The sequence below is a fragment of the Nyctereutes procyonoides genome, unplaced genomic scaffold (genome assembly GCF_905146905.1).
Source record: "Nyctereutes procyonoides isolate TBG_1078 unplaced genomic scaffold, NYPRO_anot_genome, whole genome shotgun sequence".
Lineage (NCBI taxonomy): Eukaryota > Metazoa > Chordata > Mammalia > Carnivora > Canidae > Nyctereutes > Nyctereutes procyonoides.
In genome coordinates, this window is record NW_026575148.1 from 6,597,641 (window position 1) to 6,621,327 (window position 23,687).

At 36.7% G+C, this 23,687-nt stretch overlaps 1 protein-coding gene across 6 annotated transcripts in view; it reads right to left on the reverse strand.

The window, feature by feature from the left end:
• Positions 1 to 23,687, reverse strand: part of MCTP1 (multiple C2 and transmembrane domain containing 1) — a 346,039-nt gene that overhangs the window by 277,498 nt on the left and 44,854 nt on the right. For all 6 annotated transcript variants that reach the window (XM_055312900.1, XM_055312902.1, XM_055312898.1 and 3 more), the window contains exon 2: positions 12,399 to 12,513. In XM_055312900.1, the coding sequence (XP_055168875.1) occupies positions 12,399 to 12,513 (115 nt within the window). The remainder of the gene's footprint in view (positions 1 to 12,398; positions 12,514 to 23,687) is intronic.

Consider the following 23,687-nt stretch of genomic DNA (forward strand, 5'->3'; position numbering starts at 1 on the left):
GTGACATCTCATTGTGATTTTGATGTGCATTGTGAAGATTAAATTAATAGTGATTAAACTATAGTTGTTTTCAACTTCAGACAGTGCCGCATGCTACTTCACTTGGATTCTTCCTTGAATACAACTTTAGGGTTCTGTTAACTTTTCAGTATCAATCATAGTTGTATAGTTTTATGTACTTAAAACTAAAATGGAGACAGGGCAAAGATACTTGATCTCCACAGAGTAGTGTTTGTTTCAAATAGATTTTGAGTTTTAGAGAAGTTTTACTTTCACAGCAAAATTGACTAGGAAGTACAGAGAGTTCTTTGTACTCTTTGTACCCCCACATGCATAGCCTCCTTCACTATCAACATCCTCTTCAACAGTGGTACATTCGTACCAATAAATCTCCACTGACACATCATTGTCACTTAAAGTCCAGAGTTTACATCAGAGTCACTGAGTAGTCTTTACTTACATACTTTGTCAACATGTAAATATATTTGGAATGTAAATAGCATTCAAATTACAAGGATAAAATCAATGCAGTAAAAACAGTGCCTTATGCTTTACAAAATTAATTATATTTAATCTCTAAAATGTATCATCCATATTCATATTTGTGTATATATTTAAGAACCATACATATTAAGGAAATTTAAAATTGTTTCTTACAGATACCAGATCAGTTGTTGCTAGAAGTGTAGGGAGAAAATGAACCACAAAAAATCATAAGGGAACTCTCTGAGGTGATGAAAATACTCCATTTCCATGACCTTAGAAATATTCCAACACGTTTACTGTTTTGGTGCTAGTTATGACTCTATTTTTTTGTCCAAGCTTCTCAAACTCTAAGTTTTACTCTATGTTAATTATACCTCAATAAACCATTTGAAAAAAAATGTTTTAAATACAATCATTTTAAAAATAAATTTGTGTAATAGAGGACTGGTAATTCAGATGGAAAATTGGTCACAGATTATAATCTGTTCTCAACACAAGGTAGTAAAAAACGATCGGCTTTCTGCATAGATGAAAGGTTTTGCCTCACCCAAACTGAACACATCCTCTCAGAAAGGGTTGGCTTTTACCTTGTTTTTGAGTATTTTATGACCATGGTCAATTTCTTAAAAAAAAAAATGAGCAAACTGAAAGAATAGTAAGGGGTCGTCATGTTTAGACAACTTAAAATAGCTAAACAATTTGTTGTTTTACCTTTGTCATGGCTGCTCTAAAATGCTGTTACTTTGGTTAGTAACACAGGCAAGACTGTAGCCACTTCTCAACTTTTCTGAGTACTTGTGTGCCTGTCCAAAATTTCTTTTGATTTTGTTCTTCTTCAGGGTCAGGTCCTAAATCCAGATTAATAAAACTGACAAAGTGGGGTTTTTTTTTTGTATATTTTTTTATTGGAGTTCGATTTGCCAACATATAGCATAACACCCAGTGCTCATCCCATCAAATGCCCACCTCAGTGCCTGTCACCCAGTCACCCCAACCCCCCGCCCACTGACAAAGTGTTTTTATACTGACTGGTGCTTCCTAAACAGCTCCTAGGTAACATGAAAGGGCTTGGAATCACCTCACCTCGGAACTCTTCCTATGGCCTGATACAATTAGGCACAACTGGAATACCCTGTATTTTCTTAATTTTCTCAATGCTTGTCCCATTATGGGGAAATCTTATCCCTCTTCTTGAGAATGTGACCTTTAGTTATTCTCTGTTTCTCTGTTAAACTGAATAGATCATATGTCAACTCTGTTGCTAAGCAGCAAATGGTAAAAATGATCCCCTAGTTGGTAAATTTCATATGGCGTGGGAGAAATAGAAACACGTGAAAGGAAGCGAGATCTTTTGGCTTCCCTGAGTGTAATGATTCTTCTAACTGGGCATGTATGTAAAAAGTTATGTCTATAAAGTAGTTATAAAAGATACTGGGTCCTGTGAGAAATGAGGCCTTTATACCAGAGTGGTTCTCACACTCCCTCAGTGTGACCCCGTCTTCTTCCATCTGCACTGTGTTACCTGCAGAGGCAAGGAAGACAACTCCCAGATGGTTGTGGGGGTTGCTGTGTGGACTGCAACAAGACCTAGCTGATGCTATCCTGCTGTTGAGTTGTGATCCCTGCCCTGTATCTTCCTGAAGAGGTATCAAGCAGGGTCTTGGATAGTCTAGTGAGGCTGACGTTCACTTGAACCTCACAGTCATATTGGGCATGGGATATTGTTTTTTGGGGGGTAGGGGAAAGTTTCCAAAACAAAAGGAAAAGAAAACTTAACTTACCCAAGGCCAATCTTGTATAGATAAAGTATTATTCTACACTATGCTATTATATGCCCTGTTGGGGTAAGGGAAAACATGTTCATAGTCGTGCACATGACACAATGGATGCCAATAAATCTAGTAAGATTTTATTTGTAGCTTTAAAATCCTTTTATCAATTGGAGATGATTTTAGCATACACAGTACTGCACTGATTATAAGGCTTTGGAGATTTGTCAATGGCTTCAATGTCCCGAATACATTTTCCCCCTCAAGGTAATCATCATCTAAATTAGATATTCCCAATTGTTTATGTAATCACTTCCAGTAGGGGATTCTACTGTCCTCCATACTTATATGATTGGTTTCTATAATAAACTTATCAGAAGCATTCAGTATGCCATCAACAGGTGGCATCTGCTCTCCCCTCATACTTGCCTCAAGCTCCATACTGTAAGCTAAAAACTAGACGTTGTGTCTTCTGAAGAAATTCTACAGTAAGTCCCAGACCTTCATAGAAATGACTGTTGAGGCTGCTAAGAATAAGCCCATGGGTGCAGGTTTCTAAACGTAAGCTGAGACTGCCACCACGAGTAAATCAATACCTCATCAACTGTGCCAGGGGACTTAAAAGTTGGGATTTCCAGAACTCTTTTGCTCCAAAGACAGATGATTTAGTGAAAGTAGATTACTAGGCAGGTTGCCAAGATCAACAGCAGAAGAAATAGGACCTTGGTAGAGTACTTTAAATATTGGTATTCTTTTTATTGGCTTATTTTTATAATAAGCATATGACGAAACTCCTTTAGTCTGCTCCTCTCAACCGAAAGTTTAGAAGATTAAATTAATGCTAATTAGAATGAATGCTCTCTTTTAAAATAATCTTAATCAATGGGCCTATAACCTTATAAGGTTTGGCTATACCAAACTGTTGTACCAAAAAACATAAACTCATTCTTAAGTGGGGTGCTCTGTCAATTTGACATTTCAAAATTTGTGGAAAGGAAAATTTTGTATATTTCATATGATCCAATTTCAGGGAATATATAACTAAATTCCTGACAATATTTCTATGGGCACAAGGCATAAAAATGCAGGGACACATAAAATTTCCTTTATGCTTATATCAAGAAGGAACATAATTGGTAAGAAGTCTAAATATGGAAAACCATGAATATAAGGTAATTAACCTCTGGTGAATTGAGGACAATGTCTAATAAATGGAACTCAGAGATTCATTTTTAAAATGACTTAAGCTTAAAATCATCTATCTATTGTTAACAGATGCTGAATTAAGTTATGCTTATTCTAAATCAAATTCATCTATAGATAATCAAATCACATTACCAAAAAACCCACCATTGGCAAAGTATGTGCAGATTCTGAAGGAAACATGATGCATATTGCATATTGATTGACCTTGTCGATAGACTACAGAGAACATCAGGTATTGTACACACTGCCTTTCCTGGGTCCTTTTACTTTTCATGGCATGCAGTTATTTGCAAAGGTTCAATAAAGGTTTGGTTCTTCTTCCTATCTAAATATAATTAAAGTAAATTGGTAGCCATAAGAATATAAGATATAGCACTTTTTAAAGTATATTATTTAGTAAGGTGTGATATGACTGCATTTTATATATGGAAACATCTTCAGAGTCTCTTCAGGAGATTGGTGTAGTAGTTGCTGTGTGGCTTAAAGAGTTTCAGATTTTCATTTGGTAAAGAATGTCACCTCTTGGCCAACCTTGGGAATTTTGAAGAAAGGAATACCCTAATATACGTAGTGCTACAGAGAGCCTGGAGAAGAACTACTGAACCCTTTGCTCTGGCTCAGAATAAATGATGTGTTTTTGCTGTATCCCAAATATTTTGAATGGTTGTATCTTCATTCTCATTAGTTTCCATGAATCTTTTTAATTCTTAACAAGGCAGGAAACCACAAATGTTGGAGAGGATGCAGAGAAAAGGGAACTCTCTTGCACTGTTGGTGGGAATGTGAACTGGTGCAGCCACTCTGGAAAACTGTGTGGAGGTTCCTCAAAGAGTTAAAAATAGACCTGCCCTATGACCCAGCAATTGCACTGCTGGGGATTTACCCCAAAGATACAGATGCAATGAAACGCTGGGACACCTGCACCCCGTTATTTATAGCAGCAATGTCCACAATAGCCAAACTGTGGAAGGAGCCTCGGTGTCCATCGAAAGATGAATGGATAAAGAAGATGTGGTCTATGTATACAATGGAATATTACTCAGCCATTAGAAATGACAAATACCCACCACTTGCTTCGACGTGGATGGAACTGGAGGGTATGATGCTGAGTGAAATAAGTCAATCGGAGAAGGACAAACATTATATGGTCTCATTCATTTGGGGCATATAAAAAATAGTGAAAGGGAATAAAGGGGAAAGGAGAAAAAATAAGCGGGAAATATCAGAAAGGGAGACAGAACGTGGAAGACTCCTAACTCTGGGAAACGAACTAGGGGTGGTGGAAGGGGAGGAGGGCAGGGGGTGGGGGTGACTGGGTGGTGGGCACTGAGGTGGGTACTTGACAGGATGAGCACTGGGTGTTATTCTGTATGTTGGCAAATTGAACACCAATAAAAAATAAATTTATTATTAAAAAAAAGAATAAATGATGTGTTAAGACCAGTAAAAAAGCTTTCTAGGACAATGGTGCAGTCTTGCAGTCACTTACAAAATCTCAACTAGAAGTTCATTTTCAGGGTTTAGTAATTGTATGGCTTTAGTTATGTTAACATTCAGCGAGGGAACATCTTTGTATGTCAATGAGTGGATGGTTTTTGCACCTGAGAAAATAAGATGGAAAAACAGAATAAAATATATGTATTTTGCAGAAGCTTATAGCTATATAGTATAATATATATGTATATATGTGCATTTATGTCTGTATATATGTGTGTATACATATATATATATATATGAAGCTTGACTTCAGATCATAGACTATATGAAATAGCTATTATTAAAACTCTGAGTCACTGTGATTTTTTAAAATTTCCCAATGGTAGGAAACGATGAAAAGAATGACATTTAACATGTACATATATGACTGTGTCTGTGGGTAAAACAAGCTATACCTGATTCCACCACTTGTAAGAAATGCAAAAAAACCCACAATTGACGGGCAGCCTGGGTGGCTCAGCGGTTTAGCGCCACCTTAAGTCTGGGGCCTGATCCTGGGGACCCAGGATCGAGTCCCACGTCAGTCTCCCTGCATGGAGCCTGCTTCTCCCTCTACCTGTTGTCTCTGCCTCTCTCTCTCTCTGTGTCTCTCATGAATAAATAAATAAATAATCTTAAAAAAAAAACACACAATTTACTAAAAACATTTCCAATTCACAATATTAGCACAAAAATGTAACATGACAGACCTTTTCTTGATCAAAATAGCTCATTAAAGACTGCAAACCTAAAGAAGGAACTGCCAAGAAAAGTACCTCAAACCTGTTCAGAGATAAATCTTCCTCTGATGATACAAACTGCATTCTCCTTCTGGGAGAAAAGGAACACTCACAGCACTTAATTTCCTGATCAGCTTTAATGGGACTAGAACTTTTTCTAGGAAGCATCGGTATATTTACTATGTTTCTGAAATGGGGACCTTTTTCAAAGTGAAATGAACCACTGTTGACAATTATGCCAGTTAACAGTTAAAAAAATAAAATACACAACGGCCTCCAGGCAAACCAGGCTGTATGGCCAATCTACCATAAAGGAATTTCCTAATGGTCACAACCAAAGAGGACCCTGAACACCAAAAGGTAAGTGAATGCTTTGGGGTGGCAGCTGCCCTTACAGCCAACCCTGTGAAGATTAGAGGAAATATATGTAAACACCAAACATCGTGCCTGATGCATAATTCACACTCAGAGAATAACTCTAAAAATTCTCGTAAATTACATCTAACGACAAAATTGCTGGCAGGCCCTCCAACTTGAAAAGGGCTTGTTTATACTTAGAATACAAAATAGGTTTCAGTTTTATCAAATTGAATTTGTTTTGGAAAATAAGTGCTTTCCAATCATTTTCTCAGATCTGGCTGTCTGATTAACTGATAAAAGGTCTCAGTCAGTGAATTTTTGCTAAATTGTGAGAAAAGTGAAGCTTGCAGGGGAAACCTAGATCCTTTCCCATCTCCAGGTTTCTATAATTCTTACTCCAACCTGAAAACACCGTTCTCAGAGCACTTGGAAACTTTCCTTTGGGGTGACACATCAGACTCTCAGAGTAGTGATTAGAATTCTATAACTCTACTCAGTGTAGGGGCTTCTAACTTTGTTATAGATAGAGTCTCAGTAAATAAATTCACATGGATCATTTTTTTTCTCTGCAGATGACCTAATGCTTCATTCAAATGTTATATGCCACAGTTCGCTTTTGTTCTAAGACCTTCTTTATATGACATAAAACACGGATCACTTTTTTGATTATTTAAATTTGTTCCTAGTTGAAGAGAGGCAGTTGTCCTCTGTAGTGGAGTTTTCCCAAAGATAGGTCTGAGTCCTAACACTGTGCCTGTGAATTAGACCTTATTTGGAAATAGGGTCGTTTGTAGATGTACTTCAGGTATGAATCCCGAGATGAGATTATACTGGATTTAGGGTGGGCCTTAAATGTATCCAACAACTGTCCTTATGAGAGAAAGCAGGGAGAGATTTGAGACTTGGAGATATGGCGGGAAATGCCATCTGAGGATGGATAAAGAGGTCAGAGTCATGCTGCCACAAGCCAAGGAATGTCTGGAATCAAGTAGAGGCCTTTGGAGGGAGTGTTGCCCTTGATTGTTTGACTCTTGGACTCTTGGACTCTGGAGCTGTGAGATAATAAATTTCTGTTGTTTTAAGCCACAAGTTTGCACTAATTTGTTAAGGTGGTCCTAGAAAATTAATACATCTTCCATGGTACAAATTACAAGAAATCATACTGTAGGTAATTGCTATCACTAGACAGAAGTTTACAGATTGCTTTTACTTTTCTAACTATGTAAATAATCATGTCAAGACACTACATTCAAATGTGATAGATTATAATATGGTCCCGAAAAACCCAATCCAATTAAGATATAAATGGTGTTTTTCTAATAATAACTAGACATGATTTTCACAGGGCTTCCAGATAAAAATAAGGAACTCAGTTAAATTGAAATTTCCAATAAATAATACATAATATTTTAGTAAAATAGGTCTTAAGTATTATATGAAATATACTTATTTGACAAATTTCTATTATTTTTTATTAAATAATTGACATGTAATATTGTGTAAGTTTGAGTTCAGCATGTTACTCTGATAAATTTATAAATTGTCATATGTTGCCATAGTAGCAATACTTACCACATTATATACATATAATATTATTATCTGTATTCATTATACTGTGGATTAGATGAGTTGTATTAATACTAAAAAATAATGTGTTGTTTATTTGAAATTCAAATTTAATGAGGCATCCTATATTTTTATTTGCTAACTCTGGAACCCTACAATTGCAGCAGAGAGACTGTACATACCACTCCAAATCACATAGCTAATAAAATGTTGAGCTTGGCTTTGAAATTATGTGTGTTAGACTCTTCAAGATCATGTGTTTCTAGTTTATCAGGCTACTAAAAGCAGACACAATGAAACTTAGCAAGAGGTATTGCAAGAAGTTATCTGCTTGCTGTTCTGTAAAAAAAGGATTAAAAAAAATGGAAGGATGACTGTCAGTTTTGCCTGCTGAGCCCAACTCCATGCCAACTATGTATGAAGGAAGATTCCGGAGATGGAAAGTTCAAATAACATTCTAATGATGGTGGTGATGGGCAAGTGTTTTCCCATTCCCCTATTTCGGGCAAGGGTGATATGGGACAGAGGGGGCATAGAAATTTTGGGTTTGCTGGGCAATAGGTGAGGGCATCAATGTAATAAGTGATAAAAGTACATTTTCTGCTAGTTCTAGTCATTATAAAAATATTTTTTATGACATTTACCTTTTTCCAAACTCCACATGGCCGCCAGGTACCATGACCCTTCAATCTCAATAGTACTTTTGAGGTCTCTCACCACCATGGTACTATATGTTCCCCTGAAGTGCTTTTCCCTCTCCATTTCCCCATCCACAATCTCAGTTCAGGCCCTCAGAACTATACTTCCACATGCCTGCAGTGTTTCCTCGCTTGTTTTCTCACTTTGAACTATCCATCTCCATTTAACTGTCCTGTATGTATATAAATTCACAAGTGTAAAGTCAGCCAAGACAACCTATCCAGTCACATGCTTAACACACCTGTCATTCACAGGTGGGTCTAAGATAAATTTTCATCAATCCGATGTTTAACTCAGGTTGTTACCTTTGTTGAAGTATCTCTTCTCAGATCTACTCAATAAAAACCTCCTAAATGCCAGGCTAAGTAAGAAGTAAAATAGTAAAAATGGATTGGAGTTTGTATTTTAAACACACTGGGATATTCTTCAATTCCACAAAGTATTTTTTTCCTATTTTTTTTAAGAATATGGCCCTCTTGTTCTACCTTCAAGAAATTCCTGTTTTTGGTAAGAGACAGCCATAGAGAGTAATTTGCAACTTTAGGAAAGATGGTATGTGTGTCCAGAGCCATCCAGAAGGACAACTGTGGAGATATGGAATTGTGGGACGAGACTGTGTGCCCCCCCACCCGTCCCCTGCCCCCAGGGCAGCTGCTACTCAGTTCAGGTAACTAGTATCCTCTATTGGCAGAGTATGTCTGATGTTTTCTCATGATCCCATTGACTTTACGCGTTTTTAGGCAAGACTGTCAGAGAAATGATGTGCCTCATATCAGGAGATCCGTGATATCTGTCTCTCTCATTCCTTGGTTAAGGTGGTGTCTTCCAACTTTCTCCACTGGAAAGTTATTATTTCCTCCTTTATAATTCATATGTATATTGTTAGGAAACACTTTGAAATGATGCAAATTTTCTATTTCTCATCATAATTTTGCACATATAATTTTAGCATCTATTGATGATTTTTGCCTGCAACATGTTACTATCTATATTGTTTGTTCAAAAGTGGTTTTCTATTTTTATTTTCTCTTCCTCATTAGTTTATTGGAATTCTACCAGAAGGAAAGCTGTACCTTCTCTCCCATTTGTTATTTATTCAATTATTTACTTACCATCATGAATTCATATTTATATTATTCTATGGGTTAGAATTCATTATTGCCATCATTTATTTTGTTGCTAAAATTGTCCAGGTTTTGATTATTAGGAGCTCTTGTAAGTTGGCTTCTATGTTGTTTTGACATTCTGCCATCAACTTTTTATTACTTCCTTGCTTCCTTGCTGTCTGGGACTGTAAAATACTCCAGGTTCATCTTGTACTTTCCCTTCCCCAGATCTGCAATCAACCATTTCTCCAGGAGCACTGCTTACTTTTCTTGGGAAAATTGTACTTAGAAACCAAAATCTGGGCTCAATATGTGTGGAATGCTACTCTGTCATTACACAGTTACAACTGTTTCTAGACCTTGTCAGTGGAGAGATGAAACACACACACACACACACACACCTCTATCCATTTTAATTTCTTTCTGTATCTATATTAATAACCATGAGTTCATACTGATGCCTCTCTAAAGCCAGAAGGTTCATTGCATCTCTCCCTTGTTCTATTTTTGCAACTTCTTTTTCCAACAGTGGAAAAACTGGCTCTCATTATCTATCTACAATATATTTACTTATTTGTTTGGTCCCAGTATACACATTACAGAGTTCCAGAATTGATAGTCGTGCTCTAGAGTACATCCTGTACAATGTTTTTTTTTTTTTTTGTCTTGGGTTTTATGGTGTATAATCCAAATACTGTTTTACATGATCACTTTAGAGTAGTTTTAGCACTCATCCCCCTAAGGTATGGTTGTAGTTACAATTAATTTTGGGTTCCTCCCACATCCTGATTGATATTTACTTGTTTACTTAGTTGGTTCTGATATACTGCCATAATTAAGGGTTAGAACTATACGAGTTTTAGTCAGAAAAATCAATTCCTCCACTCTTTTTACCCTTTCCCATTACTCATTCTTGACACCTGTTCTTACCTATATTATGTATGTTACCAATCTCATTAGTTTCTGGATTTTACTTCTGATATAGTTTTTGAATAAGTGAATAGAAAATGTGTAATTTCTAATACTCTCTTCTTTCTTACATTCTATATGGTCAATAATCTTTTGTACTTTGCCTGTCACTTAATAATATATTCTGTAACTCTTTTATTTTTTTAAAGATTTATTTATTTACTTGAGAGAGACTGCATGCAGGGGTAAGGGGGCAGAGGGAGAGAGAGAGAATCTCAAGCAGAGTCTCTGCCGAGCAAGATCCTGACACAGGGCTGGATCCCATGACCCTGAGATCAGGACCTGAGCTGAAATCAAGAGGCAGATGCTTAACCAACTGAGCCATTCAGGCATCCTTCTGTAACTCTTTTCATATCAATTCCTAAAGATTTTCTTTATTCTTTATTTTATAGCTGCATAATATTTCATCATGTAGATATACCATGCTTTACTTAACCACCTCTCCTATTTATGGGCATTTCATAATTACAAACAATTTTTATTAGATAATTACATACATATGACTTAATATTGTTGCAAAACCATATCTAGGACTAAAATTTTGACCTTCTAATGGCTGATTCAAATCTGTTTTAAATCAAGTGATGCAACAGAATATAATTAAGAGTACTCTGAAAACTGAAAAAAGTCATATAAATATATCCAACAAAATAATACTGTGTTAATAGGGTTATTTTCTTTCTCCAATCTCATTGTAACTGCTTTTCAGACAAGCAGTTCAATTCAATAAAAAGTTGTCCTCAGCTACTTAACCAGATGGTTAATTCTGAAAATTAAATGTGTTAAAATTCTACATTCCCAATCACACCTTCATTCATTAAGCATGTTCTGATATTTAATGATTTTTAATCAAAAATTAAATCTATTAGTTTTATAGTTTTTAGTCTTTAAAAACCCACTATTATACTAATATTTTCTCTATTTTATTCTTGTAGAGACAGGAGATAGAATTATAAACTGTAGTCCTAATTTGGTTCCTTCCACACCCTAAGTGTGGATATCAAAAAAGGTGGGAGGAGAAAAACAAGACTACATGATGTCAGGAGCACCCTTCAGGTTATCTGACACCTATTAGAGGCTTGGGGACTCCCCTCCTTCCTTGTTGGAGCAGTTACGCTCAAGGTTAGCTTCCTTTGGAACTGTGGGTCCTCAGGGCCCTCGGGTCTCCATATCCTAAATAGCTGAAATTTTGAACTGTGAAAAGGATAGTCTATGTAGGGTCCACCCCCAATGCTGCCTTGAATGTGGGTTCCAGGAATCCCTAATGCTGCCCAGGCTAATTCACCAGGACACTGCCTCGAGATTTGGAATCCAGAAACCAGAGAGTATTTGCCTTGTCTGTTGTTTCATCATGGCCTACCTACCATGAGACTACTGCCAGGTCCAACCAAGCCTCAGAAAATCACTGGTGGGAATCTCCAAAGTTTTGGTGAAATGTTTGTCCTGGATTCTGCAATTTTTGCAGATTCAACTGTGCAAATCTATGCAGCAACAAGAATTTCAGGTCTGCCAAATGGTATTCTGATATGGCTGCAAATATGTGCCTCATCTACTAGCCAATTAAGTCTCTAATAATATATATGGCAGAGTCTAATTTGTCAGCAATTTGGTAGGAACTATATTGTTTGGGTCAGGACCAGCTCAGAGTTTTTTGAATTTGCATCATAACCTCTTCCTTCATGGTCACAGGAGTCAAATAAAGCTTCAAATCATATGTTGAAAATTATAATATTAAAGTCTTTTTTTTAAAAATTTACTTAAGCAACTACAAGGAAAACAAAATTTGTCAAAAACACATAGAATTGGGATGCCTGAGTGGCTCAGCCATTGAATGTCTGCCTTCAGCTAGGGCCTGGATCCTGAATCGAGTCCCTCATCGGGCTCCTTGCAGGAAACCTGCTTCTCCCTCTGCCTCTGTCTCTGCCTCTCTCTCTCTGTCTCTGTTTCGAATGAATGAATGAATAAAATCTTTTAAAAAAACAGAGAATGAGTTTCAGGTGATGTTGCTCTTATGTTCTTACCTCCTCGATCTCGGGCAGCTAAACTTTGACCCCTTCTTAATGTGATGTCCAATTGGTACATTCCGGGATCAGCCAAGGGGACATCTGCATTACTGGTTCCAGCAGTATTTATTTTCTGAAAAATAAGAAATATACAAAATATTAAATTTATTGTTTCTTTCCTATTTCTTCCAGTGGGGGACCATATACAGCTTCATTCAAACTGGAAGAATTAGTCAATAAAGTGAATCATCCTGTACATTCACATGCCATAACCACCCAGTTCTCTGAAGGTTTTTAAATTCATGAAATTCTTTAGAATCAAAATAAAAACATGGTATTTATGGGAATCCTTATTTTAACTCAGATTCGAGATAACAAATATAATATGAAAAACATTCCCCATGGAGAGCCCCACATAACTCAACTAAGGAAGACTAACATAAGAATAGTGTCTCACGTAAAAACAAAATCAGTGATGAATGGAGAATAAAGGTATGCAAGAACAGTTGATTTCCATAGAACCGAGCTGAAAATTAAAGTGATTTATTCAGGTAACTGTGTTGGCTCATTTATCTGTACAAAAGGGTCATACTGATGGATTATACTCTTCTATTTCAATCCCAACATAAAATATGATGTAATTATACAGAAATAAATTTACCCAGCATTTTGACAGTATTTGCAAGAAATAAATACTCAGTGGGGCTAAATTTCTAATGCTGCTTTCTGTAGAATAAAAGTGCACAAGCTATTTCTAGAACTAAAGCTACCCCTGTAGAATATCCTTTGTAATAATACACTATTAATTTATAGGCATTATGTTAAATAAACACTTGCAAGAGGAATAGCTATAATTAAAACAAAAGAAACAGAGTAAAAATTGTATAGGTGATGTTTTATACTTTATGCCACATACAACAGGAAAACTTACCTTTCTTTGCATATTTGAAATGATTTTAAATACCTATAATTTCTCTTCCAATTCAAAAAGAAATATTCTTTTGTTTTGGAATGATAAGCATGGATAAGGTAAAAATTTAGAAGCTGGTCTGACTCTTCTAGTTCTACGGTTCATATGAAATACAATTATAAAGCAGTTATTTTTCCATGTTTCAAGACCAAGAAAGAAGCTTTCCTATAGGAGCAATTATCATTTAAAATAAGAAGCAGCACAACTTTGACAGATAACCCACACTCCTCATCTCTCCTCTGGTAACAATAAAAAAAAAAATTCCAATTCTTTTCCTGGAACCCCTGTTCCCACATGACAGCACTGTTCCCCCAGTGGCTCAGGCTAAAATCAATGACCTCTTCGCTTCCCTCTCCACCACACTCAAAAAGTTGCCAAATCCCATCCACTCCATTTCCACTGCCATCCCAACTCCTGATGGTCTTTCTCTTTTAATTCCTATTACCACTAATTTGGATCAGGCTTTCAAACAATAGAGAAACAAAGGTGAAACGACTGTCTTGCTCTTCCCTCAAATATCAGATTGCCCCACTTCCTTGGGGTTACCAATTATAACAACCTAGCATATATCCTTCCACATGTTTGAAGGCCTTATATAAATACATACATATAGGCTTATTTTTCTTTGGTTGAGTTTTCCGTTTTTTTTTTTTTAAGTATTATATGTTGCCTATTGTTTCACAATTTCTTTAATTTAAAAGTGTCATGGGCACTTTGCTAATCAATACATACAGATCTATCCAGTTATTTTTTTTTAAGGTACATCATTTTCCACAGTGTGGTACTATAATTTCTTCAATTATTTCTCTATTGATGAACATATGAGCTGGTTTTGGTACTTGCCACTACAAGGACTTGGGATTTTATTTCACATATAAGATGAATTTTTCCAAAAAAGCTTAAATAGTTCATACTACTTTTGGAAGTATTTCCCATATTAATATATTTCCCATATTTTGCTAGTTAGGATAGGATGTTACCAATTTTCAAGTTTGGAGGGCAAAAAATGTTCTCTCCCTCTAATATACATTTCTGGAACTATGGTAGGGTGTCTTGTAACTAGTGTAAATGGCAAGAGTGACAGTTGTTCACTGCACCACACAGAAGATGCCAACTAGGAAAGACAGGAAGCCAATAGTGGTCTTCTAAACAACTTTTCAAAAAATAGTTTGTATGTGGGTCTAGTTAATAAGTAAAATTTATTTATTTTTTTTAATTTTATTTATTTATGATAGTCACAGAGAGAGAGAGAGAGAGAGAGAGGCAGAGACACAGGCAGAGGGAGAAGCAGGCTCCATGCACCGGGAGCCCGACGTGGGATTCGACCCCGGGTATCCAGGATCGCGCCCTGGGCCAAAGGCAGGTGCCAAACCTCTGCGCCACCCAGGGATCCCTAATAAGTAAAATTTAAATTCAAATCTAGCAAGCATCTGTGAAGCACCAAGTATGTTCCAAGCCTTCCATTATGTTCTTGTATATACCTTATTTCAAAATAAGCCCAAGTCATAAATCCTAACTGTAGATAAATTTACCACTTTCTAAAAATGGAATAAAATCTATAGGAAAGGAGACATTTCCTACCCCCTTCCCCCCGCATTCTCCTCTAGTACTTTGATAGGAATTTTAAAGAAAAGTTTGAAAGTTCAGATGGCTGCATATTTGGTAGTTTTCATTGTTCTACACAGTACCTCTTGAAGTTTAAAGTTAATAATTTATAAGGTACCTGGTATATTTTAAGATGTATTATACTATATGGTCGAGTTGAGGTATTTTCATAGGTAATTTTAACTATATTAGGTTTTTCACTTTTGCTGTTTTAGAATTTAACACTCAGTTAAGAGATAACTTCGCTGGACTTATATTTACTGGCTTTTAAAAGCCTGAATAATATTCCTCTGTGTGTATGTATCATATTTTCTTTATCCATTCATCCAATGACAAACATTTAGGTTGTTTCTATATTTTAGCTGTTGTGAATAATGCTGTAATGAACTTGAGAATGTAGATCTCTCTCCAAGATACTGGTTTCATTTCCTTTGAATAAATACTTGCCCTCCCCCCTCTTGTTCTCTATGTCTTCCTACCCAGTCTTCAAGGGTCATTTCATTAGCACTTATATCTTTCTTGTCCATTATCACATTCTATCTCAAATGTCATATTTGACATTTTAGATGGTAAACTTTTAAAATCAGGGAATAGAGTGTTAAAGAATCAATTGAACACAAATTGTGACCAGAGGCAATGAAAAGAGGAAGATGTCTTTAAGGACACATGATCTAGCTGAGTAGACACAAACATGGGGGTAAATAACAAAGTTGGGTATTCATAGGTGGTTTTTTCCCTCTCTTTTTCTGTGCCCATGGATGGCATCTGATCTGTTTTGGCATCTTCTGTCATGAGGAATCTAAGTATACCCTTATAATCTTTTCTAATATACAGTGCTGTAGGCTGCCATTACCAATTAATCAAAATTGGCACTTATAATGAAACCCTGTCCACTCAAGAGCTGTAATTAAAGACAGACTGTGCCACAATAGAGTTATTAAGTCATTGGGAGAGCAGGAAAGAAAGACCAATTATGTGAGAAGAATCTGGGGTGGCCTCAGAGAGATGTCAATGGAATAGCGTGTGAAAATATTGATAGGACTGTGACAAATGAAGATTCAGAAAATGGAGGATGGGAAAATCAGTGAGAGCCCAATGGTGAATATGAGTGGTCTTTCACTGGATAGTGTGAGAAATGAGGTGGAAAGGAAGACTCATATGCAGTAACACCAGGTTGAGGAGAGTTTCAACCTATGGGCAACATGAAATCATTTCAGCTTTTGAAGAGAGAAGCAATATAACCAGGCCTCTTTCAACAAACATTTAGTGCCTATCTGCTTTGGGCTAAGTGCTTAGATTTCAAAAATAATCAAAACCAGGTCTTTTCTCTCCATCGGATAGAAAAGAGAAAAGAAATCCTGTGGATATAGAAGTTATTTAAAAGGTTTTATAATGCTCGAGTTTAAGTCACAAGGGTCTGATCTGATTAGTGGTAAAGGAAATAAAAAGTGAATTGAGAGATATTGAGAAGATTCCATCAACTAAATTTGTCAACTGACAAGATGTGAGAGATGAGGGAAATGGATGGATGAGTCACACGGAAGTCTGAGCTGAGCCCCTGAGAGAATGGTGGTGCCAGCAGTGTCAGAGAAGTAAGCTCCAAGCCATCACAGTGGAAACTTCCAAGGATACCTCCAAATCTCTAAAAGAAGTATGTCAAAAAGTTAAGAAGATCTCAAGAGTTTTCTCTTCTCAGGCTCACTGAAGTGGTTCCAAGAAGAAAATTGGTAGGCTGATTACAGAGATACTAGAAATATAATTTTTTACTGTAAAGTATCTTTCTAAGAATGCTTAGTAAGTCCCCAAATGTTAAGATGTATTAGGAAAGATATATTTGAAGTGCTAGGTATATATACAGCTCTAAAACAAACTTTGTCATTTTAAACTTTTTTTTTCAAACTTAACATTTATTTAGTGACCATTATGGAAACTTCAAATATATCTTTACTCTTCCTAAACTGTCATGTTCCACACACTTAGTTGCTATGTTTAAACTACTTTATTGAGGTATGATTGATGTGTAAAAAGCTATACATACTTAATATACAATTTGATGAGTTTGAGGATAAACATACATCTGTGAAGCCACCACCACCATCAAGACCACCAACATATCCAGCATCTCCCAAATCTCCCTCCCATCTCTTTTATTATTATCATTTTTTCATTTGTGGTAAGAATAGTTAATGAGACGTCTACCCTCTTAGAGAATTTTAAGTATACATTACAGTATTGTTAGCCAAAGGCATTATGCTACATGGCAGATCTCCAGAATTTATTCAACCTGCATAACTGAAACTTTGTACTCTTTGACCGTTACCTCCCCTTTTCCCTTCTCCCTTGCCCTGGGCAATCACCATTATCTGCTCCTATAAGTTTGACTATTTTAGATTCTACATGTAAATGAGATCACACAGTATTTGTCTATGTTTGGCTTATTTCACATAGCATAATGTTCTCCAAGTCTATTCATATTTTTGCAAATGGAAAGTTTTCCTTCTTTTTTATTTGAGGTAGAATGTTATTCTATTGGTATGCAAAAAAATAAATTTCCTCTATTCATCCATCAATAGGCATTTAGCTTGTTTCTAAATCTTGACTATTATGAATATGACAATAAGCATGGGAACACAAGCTATCTCTTTGAGATCTTGGCTTATATTCCTTTGCAAAAATTTCAGAAGTGGGTCACACGGAACCACAAAACTCTCAAATAACCAACACAATCTTGAGAAAGAACAAATCTGGAGGTATCACACTTTCTGATTTCAAACTATACTACAAAGCTACAATGATCCAAAGAGTATAGTACTGGCATAAAAAGAAGACATGTAAACCAATAGAACAAAATAAAAGTCTCAGAAAGAAACCCATACATCAGAGAAGAAATACACAGTCAACTAACCTTCTGTAAAGGCACCAAAAACACAAAGTGGGGAAAGGATGGCCTCTGTAGTATATGGTGTTGTTAAAACTGGATATCCACATGCAAAAGAATGGAATTAGACCTTTATCTTACAACATATGTGAAAATCAACTCAAAATGGATTAAAAACTTAATTATAAGACCAGAAGTCGTAAAATTCCCAGAAAAAAAATACTCTTCAATATGGATCTTGGCAATGAATTTTTGGATATTACACTAAAAGCACAGGTAATAAAAGCAGAAATTGACCAGTGGAAGGACATCGAATTAAAAAGCTTATGTGGAGCAAAAGAAGCAATCAACAAAATGAAGATAATCTACAGATTGGGAAAAAATTTATAAACCATATACCCAATAAGGGGTTATTATCCAGATTTTATAGGGAACTCATACATCTCAATGGCAAAAGACACACAAACTGATTAAAAATTGGGAAAAGTCCTGAATAGACATTCCTCCAAAGAAGACATACAAATGGCCAACAAATAGACGAAAAAGTGCTCAACATCCCTATCAGGGAAAAGCTAATTAAAACCACAATGAGATATCATATCATAGCTTTTAGGATGGCTACTCTTAAAAAAAAATAAAAGATAACAAATGCTGGTGAGAATATGAAGTGGGAATCCTCAGGTGGGAAAGTAAAATAAATGCCTCACTCAACGTCTGAAATTCAGAGTTCTAGACACAGAGGATGAAAGGAGGTTTCTGTGACAACACTCAAAGTTTTGGGACTGAAGTCGAAAGGCTGATGCAATGTTTGAAGTTGTATATTTTGAGTAAAAGTCAGAACTTTATCAGGTCACTTCTGAGAAAGTCAGAAAAAGAATGTGGAAGAAAGGGACTCTGAGAATTTGAAAGGAAGCATTTATAAGATTATGTCCAGAGCACCTACATCTACTCTACCTGCCACTACTTTTCAGAAATCTTTTCCTCCACATTCCTGGCTGGCTTGAAGCAGGGCCGTTACCATCAATGATGTCGTCAAATTTCCTCATAGCCAACCCTTCTTTCCCTCATTTAAACAGATCAGTGGTTCTCAACCTTGAGGCTAGGCACGTAGGAGCTCTGGGGGTGGAATCCAGGCAGCAGTATTTCCTCTTACAGGTCCTCAGATGATTTCAGTATGCAGCCTAGCTGGGCCCATTGTGCTAATTATAAAAACACGTCTTTGAGAAGGCTCACATACTAATAATTTCTAGACTTTTAAAATGTATATCATGAAACATCTGTCTGCAAAATATGTGGAGGAATCAATCTGAGAGTCCCTGTTACTTTTAGCTCTGCTGCTTAGGAGTCCTTTTTACCCAGGAAGAAAGCTTCCACTGGGAGATATAATGGTGCTGAGATGGATTAAAAGTTGAGAGTGACACCTTGCCTTTTTGAGATTCTCATTATAGGCAAAAATAGGGTTATTCTATTAGCTGGGGTGGTTGATCATTATTATCAATAGGAAGTGGAGGTATTGTTGCAGTGTACAGGGAGGGAAAAGAGTGTCTATATTGTAGGAGATTTTCTTGAATGCTCCTAGTACTGCCATGGACAGTGGATTGTAGATTGGCTCATTCCATACATGTTTCATACACTTAGGCCATGCTCAGTGCAGCTATCAACAAAATCCACTTAAAGTTGAAAACTCATGAAAACTCTTACATTTTCAACTTTTCAAATTTAATAAGCTTGTCAAGGAATCAAGAGGCATCGTTGAGGATTTCTACTTAGTCATTACCAATTTCTACTTAGTCATCTCTCCTAGTTCTTATGACACTGAAAATATCTGTATGGTGCAAATCTCCATCATATGGAAATCAAAGATCTTTAAAACTGAAGTCTCAACACCAGAACTCAAAAGCCGCTGAGGCATCCTAAGTTCAATGACACTCCATGATTCACTTACCTGGCAACATAATGATTAGTTGGAAGTCAACTGACTAAATAACTTTAGAAACTGAAACCACACAGAATGGGGAAAATCCATGGTAGCCAATGGGCATGCTCCACTAGGTATGTCAGTCATAGCGAGTGACTCATCCACAGCCTGCCCTGAAAGAATAGCTTATGCTTGATGTGAACTTAACTTCCCTACCCCTTGTTCCTAACTGATTAGACCTGCAGCTGGCTATCTGAACTGCAGCTGGCTATCTGAACTAAGGGCAGACAATGCCAGACTAGTTAGTGATAGGTTGTTATTAAAAAACGTGTTATTGGGCAAAGGTTGTTTGTATTAAGTTCAAAGAGAAGAAAAAAATTACAAGTGGCTGCTAATGCCAAAGGGTCATGATAGAGACTGGAGAGGCCATGATGGCCGACGTATAACCCAAACCAAGAAACCCATGCTATAACTAAGCAGAAGTAGAGAGCAGGATGCCACCGTGTAGCAGGTTGTAGCAACAGACCAACTAAGCAAAGTCAAGTATGACAATGGGTGGGCAGGAAAGTTATTATCCGCGAGTCACTAGTGTTGAGGCACTGAAGGAGCTCTGCGACTTGAGGGCTGGCTGCTCCAGGCTCTGTGCTCTTGGAGGCCTATGGTCTCTGATCCCCTTCTTACCTGCTTTAGCTTTGTTTGAAACAGGTGAAGGAAGTCCTTGGCTCTTACAACGGAATAGGTCAAGAAAAGAAAGGAGCAACAAGAATGAGCAAGAGAAGCATAGAAACAAGAAAGCAGGCAGGTAACATGGGAAATCCATGAGCACTCAGAGCGCAGTACTACAGGAGAAAGTGAGCCACACAGAGAGGCTGCAGGAGGAATTGCCCCATGCCTTGACTTCTCCCTCCCTCTTTCCACGCAGGGTTCACTGAGGTCCACGTACAGATGCCCCTGAGATGCTAGCACTCCTCCCACAGGTCAAATAAGGTCAGTGCTCTGCAGGTACAAAGTGAAGAAAACTTCATGTTTTTATTAATATTGGCAGTAAGAATTGGGAGAGAAGTCTTACAGTCAGGGTACCATATAATTAATCATTCAAACTGAGAGTCAAAGGGGGTGCTCTTAATAGCTAGAGGCACAACCAGGCATTAAAAAAAAAAAAAAAAAAAAAACGGTCTCAGAGAAAATAGGATGCGTGTTATACTATTTAACAAGTTAGCTGTGGGCTAACCAGAAAGATATACTACACTAAGCAGAAAAGTCATCACCTGGTCACAGCAAAGCTTTACTACGAAGTTGCTTTTAGGACTGAACTATAACTCTGGGTCGAATTCTGGGAATTTGATTTTGCAGTAGTCCAAACCCAACAAAATGGGCCTATAAATACTCAGGCCCACTAAAGGGCAATATTTAACCACTCTTGAAAAAAGTACAAAATTCAGTACTTACAGAATGTCTTTTCCGGGACTCCCACAGCACTGATTACTCACCCTTGACTTGTCTGCTAAACTGACTTTTGTGGAGCCTCACTTCATTATTGCAGATAACTTTTTCCACCCACACATACAGTATGTAAAATAACTTAAGCCAAAGGAAAACAAATAAAATTCTCTTTTCTTAATCTTTATGTACATGGACCACTCCTTTTTGGAATCAGACCCTGTGCCCAACCTTTGTGGTAACCAGATGCAGACTCTGATGATGAGGTGCAGGTGTTGAGGTCAGCTATTTAACTTGAGCTCCAGATACTCATCCCCTCTGCACCTTCATTTTCTCTTTAACAGGCAGTAACACATATCTTACAAAGAACTCTTTTGCTCTCTTTCTCAAATAAATAAATAAATAAAATCTTTAAAAAAATAAAGTACATCATTGTTAAGGTGACTCTTCTGCTCTCAGTGCTACTGTATTACTGGATAACTACTACTTCTACTATTTCACCCAAATACTTGTCAGATATGAGAGCATGGTAGATTTTATTTTAACTCTTCTGAACTTTTGTCTCCCGGGGAGTTCCCAAGCACACTTTTCCTTCCCCAAAGAAAATCAAACTGCATTAAAGCACAGAGTCACCAGCATAGAAACCAACTCCAAGAAGAAAAGATTTGTCAGAAAAAGGCATCATGTACAATAAACAAATTATTGATTTTTTTCTTCCTTGCCATGATACTTTTGCCAATAAATGTTTTAATAAATTAGACCAGTTCTATGATTCTAAAACTTGAGCAATACCCACAGGAAAACATTTTGTTTCAGAGGACTTGAAATTCTGAGATTCCAACAGAGAAGCTTGTGTAACAGATGTTATAATTGATGCTAAACATTCAGGGGAGAAACTTCTAGTGTATCTATATGTGTTCATATCTATAAAACTGGCAGTGCAGGTATCCATAGCCTCAGAGCTTTTATGATGAACAAAACTTCTTATAGACTTAAAAGAATATCCCTACTTCTTTTGGAACAATTCTAATAGTTTTCACAGGTGTTTTTTATTTGGGCTTCTTTTTGAGAACTCAACTATTTCTCTCAAAGTTAACTCCAGAGAAAAACAAAGAACCAGAGTAATATTGTACTATTTCTATCACTATCAATTTTCTGGGAATAACATATGGATCCTTATAGTAAGATTATATAGGAATCTTTCCAAAAAGTAATAAAAAATAACTCTAGGCAGCATAAACTCAACTTTTTTTTATTTCAACACTCAGTTTTCTTGGGAGAAAAGCATGGAGATGGTAGTTTTTCTGAATGGGAAATTAACAAATTTTGGTAATTAATCTCCAACTGCACACTTCCCCAAACACCCAAAGTTGATCTCATCCTCATTCAGCATTTCCCTTCCTCCCTCACCCATCCCTTCCCTCCCTCTCTCCCTTCCTTCCTTACTTAACTATTTTTTAATCCCCTCCTGGATGCTCAGCACAGAATTAATGTTATGGAGAACATAGATATTTAATTACAATCCTTGCCTTCAAAGACTACCACTGAAACAGTTTTGCATGTGAAATTTAAATGCCACCGTGGAAAAACAAGACAAAGTATTGCATGACAATAAAAAATCAAGACACTATTTCCTCCTCCAACCTACTTCTTTTCCTTTTTGTTCTGGATGTGGGTTTGAGGCATCATTATGGAATGCCCAGCCATCTAAGCTAGAAGACCTGCACCTATTAGTCCTAGACTCCCAGGGTACAACCATGAAATCCTATGAATTACATCTTAAAAATGCTTCTTTGGTCACCTTTTCCACTACTCCAGTCTATGTCTTATCTACTGCACAGGCCAATTGTCATAACCTCCTGCCTGCTCTCAGAGTCTGGTTTCTTCTGTTCATGGAGTCATTAAAAATCATTCTTATGGAGTATTTTTAATCATATGGGCAAATACTTAGGAAAAAGCGGTAGAAAGTAAGACAAAAAAAAAAAAACCACCCCTGCATACAGAATGATAATAATTAGGTTAAATATATCTATGCATTGAAAAAGATACGGGAAGGAAATATGACATGTTAATAGGGGTTATTCCTGTGGATAATGAGACTAAGGGTAATTTTGCTATCTTCCCGTTTTTCAAAAGTTCTCGACTTTTCTACAAATGTATAGTATTAATGTAAAAATACAAAGACTTAAAAATAAAACTAATTTCTGCTGTTTCTACCCTTTGACCACAGTATTAAGGATACTATGGAATAGAGTTTTATAAACTTGCTTTGATTCAATAAATGCCTCTACATGAGGTAAAAGACATCAATGTGCCATTGCCATTTACATTGCAGATGAAACTCATGTATATTTTATTACTTTTAAACAATCTCATGGCGCTAGGTGCACCAGCATGCTTGAAGCAGGATCTCACACACTCAACTGTGCAAATAGCAAGGTATTCCCCACAGATATAACCAAGGTACAAAGGTGGAAGTGTCATGGAGTCCAGCAC